Here is a 6,296-nt window from a genome sequence, read left to right on the forward strand (position 1 = left end):
ACGCGTGGACAACCTATTGGTACATGTGTATATATGCACATTTCTATACTTTATAAAAAAAATCCAAGAAAGAAAAGATAAAAGTTACACCATTTTACCAATTTGGGTTTTCATACATACACATGCTTTTCTCATGATATTTGTTGTAATTTTTTTTACTATAATAAAAATAAAATGACAGGCGAGTTTAATGTTGAGAACGGAGTTGAAGTACATGCAACATGTTGTTACCTAAATAACGGCTTTTTTTTTTACACAAATTCTGCCAATATTTTACAGAAATCAGACAACTTTCCATTTGTTTCTTTCTTCAATCTTGATCCCCAATCTTCAATTTCACACCCCAACTCTTTAATCCCGTTTCACAAACCCTAATTGGTAGTCTTTCGCTTTCAACATTTCCTTAAATCAATCGCTCAACTGTCAAGTTTTTGCTGATCCTTTCGGCGATCTGTTCAATGCGTGTTTCAGATTTCAAGCAACAGTCAATTGACACATAGCCCACTAGCATTGTCAACTCCAAGTTGGAATTGATCGGTCCTGCACACCAAGTGTTTGATGAAATGCTTATGATGGTTTGAGGACCAAAGGGGTTTAGTCTTTTTTGATCTTTCAGTGGTTAGTGAAGATGGCTGATGCTGCAGCTATCATGGAAGCTGCTGGATCCCGATTTAGCGATTTAGAACTCATTGGAAGAGGGTCTTTTGGTGATGTGTATAAAGGGTAATTAATTTCTTGAATTTTAATCTGCAAGTCTTTGATTATGATTTTCATCATGTGCATAATGTTGATCATGTTGATTTGCAGGTTTGACAAGGAACTCAATAAAGAGGTTGCTATTAAAGTTATCGATTTGGAAGAATCGTAAGATTTTGATCTTCAAATCAATCTGTTTATCTATATATATATGATTGTAATATATAAGTAATGTTTTGTTATATATTGGTTACAGAGAGGATGAGATTGAAGACATTCAAAAGGTACAAAATAATGTCTGAATTCGGTCACGCGTGTATTGAATTCTTGAATATTGAATGGTTTTCTTTCGCTTAAATATGATTCAGGAAATAGCGGTTCTGCAACAATGTCGATCGCAGTATATTACAGAATACTATGGGTCATATCTTCACCAAACTAAATTATGGATAATAATGGAATATATGGCTGGTGGTTCTGTTGCTGATCTAGTAGGTTATTTGCACCAACTTCTAGTATATCTGCATATTGTTTAGTTTTAGTTTACATGAAAATGCGAAAAGAATTGCTATTGAGTGATCTTCCACAGATTCAACCGAATCAACCGCTGGATGAAATGTCTATCGCATGCATCTTGCGTGACTTGCTGCATGCCGTTGAATATCTACATACAGAAGGAAAGATCCACAGAGATATTAAAGGTTTGATATCGATAATTACACAGTTCCTTCTTTAATTGAAATAATGGTTTCGGGTCGCGTGTTAAGATAGCATAATACTAGAAAACTTATTTGTTGTAGTTTATGGTATTAGACAAGAACGGAAACAGATATTTTGAAGATTTTTTTACTTTTTTCTTCTTTAGAATATGAGATTTTACATTCTTGTAACATTTTGACAGCTGCAAACATCTTGTTGACTGCCAATGGTGATGTTAAGGTGCATTGTTTTTGTTCAATTGTGATTAATATTATCTTTCGTTCATATGTTGCATATGAAATGCTGATATATACGCTTGTTTTTTCGACTTGCGCACAGGTTGCAGACTTCGGTGTGTCCGCACAACTAACCAGAACAATTTCTAGAAGAAAGGTATTCTGAAATTAGCCAACACACGCGCATGTTTGTATTTGACGGACGTTTGTAGGAATCAAGAAAATCACTGATATGATTGATTTGACAGACGTTTGTAGGAACACCATTTTGGATGGCACCGGAAGTGATTCAGAATGCAGAGGGATATAATGAGAAGGTCCCACTTCTAACTTTTGCTACTCAATTTAATTTCTTATTTTCTTGACTTTTTCGTAAACTCGTTAATTCGTTATCATGTTTGATTTGGTCAATACAGGCAGATATTTGGTCTTTAGGAATAACCACAATTGAAATGGCTAAAGGGGAACCTCCGTTTGCCGATCTTCACCCGATGAGAGTTCTTTTCATCATACCTAGAGAAAGTCCACCTCAGGTCCTTAATTTTCATTAATTTCATTTCTGAATATTAATATGGTTAGTTATGTGTACGGTGTACCCATTTAGTTTGATTAGTTATTAAATTGAGTTAGATCTAGAGTTAATTAGCTACCGGTTCTCTTTGCAGCTAGATGAACATTTTTCTCGTCCTATGAAGGAATTTGTTTCATTGTGTTTAAAGAAGGTACCTGGTGAGGTATGTTATTCGCCTTTCACTCTCTGTATGCGCGCGTGTGGTGTCTTTTCTTATAGTTATTATTTTTATATATATGTTTAGAGTGAAATGCCATTTTCGTCCCCGAGGTTTGGCCAGTTTTGCGTCTTTCATCCGAAGTTTTGTTTATCCGCATATGGATCCAAAAGGTTTGATTAGTTTCATCCAGCTCGTTAACTCCATCCATTTTTCTACGTTAAGTCGGGGGTATTTCCGTCTTTTTTGTTAACTTAAAGGGCAGTTCGGTCTTTTTCACTTTATGTACAAGCATTTAGCATAATGTACAAGTATTCAAAAGACCGAATTGCCCTTTAAGTTAACAAAAAAGACTTTACCCGACTTAAGGGAGAAAAAATGGATGGAGTTAACGAGCCGGACGAAAACGGCAAGATTTTACTCTATATGTTTATTTATGTTATTATTCTACATTTCAGAGGCCAAGTGCAAAGGAACTTCTGAAACACCGCTTTATTAGGAATGCAAGGAAGAATCCAAGACTCCTGGAGAGAATCAGGTTCTTTCTTTAGTGCTATTAATATTTAGATATAACAAACGCGGTGTATCTTTCACATCATTTTCATTTTTGGCACCTTTATTGTTTCTTTCCATAAAAGCATCTTGACTATTTCTATCTCGACAGAGAAAGACCGAAGTTTCAAATTAAGGACGGGGATACACCTAGCAACGGTACACAAGCTTTAGCAGAAGGATCTAATACCGTGAAGGTTAACCGGGACCCACGAGTTGACGAAACCGTTCGAGCCAGGTGGATACCTCATACCTATATTGCGGTTTATATATATACCCTTCTGTATCTAAAGTGTTTGCTGACGTGTACTTTTAATTACAGCGGGCATGGAAAAACTCAGAGAACAGCTGGATGGGATTTCAGCATAGGTGGGTCCGGGAGTACGGGAACGGTTAGAAGTGCGGTGAGGCCACCTCAGATTAGAGACCGGAAAACCGACACACACACAACCCAGAAGAGAAATATGGAAAGTGGTACCAGGCGTTTACTAGAAGCCTCTAGACGAGATTATAGAGAATCGGATCATGATAAAAGACATGATTCGTACAGGGGTGATGATGATATTGTGTCGATGGATGGCACTGGAACCGTTGTTGTGAGATCTTCAAGAACGCAAACGTCATCACTTTTTAGTGATCAAAGTACCATGGTAAGCTTCGGTTGTCAAAAACGTTTTCATTTTTTCTTTCGGTTTTTATAACTTTGGTACGTACAGTCAAGCAGCACGTTTAGTTCTCTTGAAGATGCTTCCATAAGTGGTACGTTTGTCTACCGTGGACAGCATGATGACTCGGATTCTCCACGCACTCCAAAGTCAAGGCTCGGAATTCAAGAAAAAACGTCAACCGCTTCGCATGAGGATAGTGCATTAAACCTAGCAGAGGTTGTTTATTATTTTTAATAGAGTAAAATGCCATATTCGTCCCTGAGGTTTGGCCAGTTTTGCGACTTTCGTCCAAAGGTTTGTTTTTCCGCATCTAGATCCAAAAGGTTTAAAATCTTGCCATTTTCATCTGGCTCGTTAACTCCATCCATTTCTCCGTTAAGTCAGAGGTATTTCCATCTTTTTTGCTAACTTCAAGGGCACTTCGGTGTTTTTCACTTTATGTAAAAAAAGTCCGAATACCCCTGAAAAAGACCGAATTGCCCTTTAAGTTAACGAAAAAGATGGAAATACCCCTGATTTAACGGAGAAAAATGGATAGAGTTAAGGAGCCGGATGAAAATGGAAAGATTTCAAACCTTTTGGATCCAGATGCGGAAAAACAAATCTTTGGACGAAAGTCGCAAAACTGGTCAAACCTTAGGGACGAAAAACTGGCTTACTCATATTTTTAATAATTTAACGTTTGTGTTGTAACATATGTTTTTAATATATCTGGTTGTATGTTATTAGGCAAAGGCTGCAATTCAAGGCGGAATGAAGAGAGAACATGCGAAAGACAAGTCGGGTTTAAGCAAGGTTAATAAAGGTGTCGAAGAAAGTAGAAAAACTGAGAAATCGACAAATAGCTTGGAATCTATAGGGTATGGTTTTTTGTATAATCGGAGTATTAAAAAATTGATATATCTGAAATATTATATTTATTAATTCAGACATTCAAGAGACTATTATGATGCAATAAAAGCATTTCCAAAACCTCGCCATGCAAGCAGCGATGAAGAAGAGGGTGCCAGATCATCCGCATTGTCAGCTTCCGCTCCACTCTCGGTTCTCATAGTCCCTTCATTGAAAGAGGTGAAAACTTATTATACATTTGATATTTATTTAAGGTTAATAAAGAGTCGAATAATAATTTATTGTGAGATTGTATATGAATTTAGGCAGTTACGGATGATCTAGAGGCATCCGTGGTTCGTTCGGTGATAAGTTCTTTGATGGATATGGAACACATGAAGCCTGGATCTTGTGAATTTCTTGTGACCCGAGTTCTTCACCGTTTAGCAAGGTATTCACGTGAATTTTTTTTTTATTTTCTTTTTAACTGTATTTATAAATTAGAGTTAAATGCCATTTTAGTCCCCGTGGTTTGGGCCATTTTGCCAGTTTGGTCCAAAGGTTTGAAACGAGCCATTTTAGTCTAAATAGTTTCAAATGTTGCCATTTTAGTCCACTGGGTTAACTTCATCCATTTTTTCTGTTAACTAGAAGGGCAATTCAGTCATTTTTTATGTAATTCTGCTAACTAGAAGGGCAATTCGGCCATATAAAATGACCGAATTGCCCTTCTCGTTAACAGAAAAATGAGATGAAGTTAACCTAGTGGACTAAAATGGCAACGTTTCAAACTATTTGGACTATAATGGCAACGTTTCAAACCTTTGGACTAAACTGGCAAAATGACCCAAACCAAAGGGACTAAACTGGCATTTAACTCTATAAATTATAAATATACTTTTCAGTTCAAAGGAAGCGTCGTTGAAGGATCTGCAAGAGGTGGCGATACGTGGATTTTCCAAGGGCAAAACGGTTATAGAGCCAGAAAATGCAAATGCAGAAGCGGATAACAAAAAGAAGCCACAGAACAAAGAGACTCAGTCGAATGCCAACTTGGGCCCCCTTGCACGGTTCTTGCTTTCAAGGTTTGTCAAGATTCTTTCTCTGTGCGCGAGCGAGTATTAGAAAACAAAAGACAAACTATATACTGCATACATATCGATTCTTGTGAGTATTTAAGTTTTATTTTTATGTGCAGATGGCAAGGAAATTCAACTTAGAGAGAGATGTGGATTATAATTCGGTGAATTTTGTGTTTATTATTAATTTATTCGAAATGTAAATAATATGAAGAGAAGATAGTTACTTGCATTGTTTTTCTTCTGAAATCGACATTGTCGTGTGTTTTTTTTTTTTTGTAACCATCTGAATCCAAGAAAATTATTTACAGTGCATGCTTTCATATAGCCTATTTCTATCAGATGTTTGTATATTGACCCCAAATGAATTTTTCTACCCTTAAACTTATTGGGCCATAATAAGTTGGTAGAACACAAATGCTAGTTCCCATTCACTTTTATATCTCAAATTCTCTTGTAAATATGTCTAGAGAAGATATGAACATTGCACACAATTATAATAACTGCAAGAGGATCATGGTCAACCTTCATGTTCTTGACAAGATGACCCTCGGCTAGATCAACAAGGTTAACCATAGTGCTCGATTGTTGGTTCAATCATGTTTCATTTTAAGTTTGATTAGCAATGCGGGTGTTTCGCGTGGGTGAGGAGGCCGGTGTCATGTGGTTGGTGGGTAGGGACTGACTGGTGTTTCATGGTTGTGATGGCATTGTTCAAGTTTAAGTTGCAGGTTCTTCAATTTAAAGGGGCATATTATTATATTATTTGATAAACAAGAAACATGGTAAAATCGGAAATCACTAAAA

The 6,296-nt window shown here is 36.6% G+C and overlaps 1 protein-coding gene across 2 annotated transcripts; it reads left to right on the forward strand.

The window, feature by feature from the left end:
* The first annotated feature begins 204 nt into the window (after positions 1-204).
* On the forward strand, positions 205-5,816 carry LOC110885710 (germinal center kinase 1). 2 transcript variants are annotated; one of them, XM_022133419.2, is made up of 19 exons: positions 205-723; positions 808-864; positions 953-980; positions 1,065-1,187; positions 1,286-1,397; positions 1,598-1,635; positions 1,735-1,788; positions 1,880-1,948; positions 2,048-2,164; positions 2,297-2,365; positions 2,818-2,897; positions 3,024-3,149; positions 3,234-3,561; positions 3,628-3,795; positions 4,309-4,439; positions 4,509-4,650; positions 4,737-4,861; positions 5,316-5,495; positions 5,609-5,816. In XM_022133419.2, the coding sequence occupies exons 1-19, from the start codon at positions 629-631 to the stop codon at positions 5,628-5,630; spliced, it is 2,064 nt and encodes a 687-aa protein (XP_021989111.1). In that variant the 5' UTR covers positions 205-628; the 3' UTR covers positions 5,631-5,816. The 2 variants fall into 2 exon arrangements, with proteins under 2 accessions (XP_021989111.1, XP_021989109.1); XM_022133417.2 differs by having other exon boundaries at positions 235-378; positions 472-723; positions 3,024-3,561.
* The last annotated feature ends 480 nt before the right edge of the window (positions 5,817-6,296 follow it).

Source organism: Helianthus annuus, chromosome 10 (genome assembly GCF_002127325.2).
Source record: "Helianthus annuus cultivar XRQ/B chromosome 10, HanXRQr2.0-SUNRISE, whole genome shotgun sequence".
In the NCBI taxonomy this organism is placed as follows: domain Eukaryota; kingdom Viridiplantae; phylum Streptophyta; class Magnoliopsida; order Asterales; family Asteraceae; genus Helianthus; species Helianthus annuus.

Bases quoted from the DNA above. Each gene is read 5' to 3' on its own strand.
- LOC110885710 (XM_022133417.2), top strand. From the start codon at position 629: ATGGCTGATGCTGCAGCTATCATGGAAGCTGCTGGATCCCGATTTAGC. The intron at 3,562-3,627 runs GTAAGCTTCGGT...TGGTACGTACAG, and splicing joins TTAGTGATCAAAGTACCATG to TCAAGCAGCACGTTTAGTTC. The intron at 4,862-5,315 runs GTATTCACGTGA...TATACTTTTCAG, and splicing joins GTTCTTCACCGTTTAGCAAG to TTCAAAGGAAGCGTCGTTGA.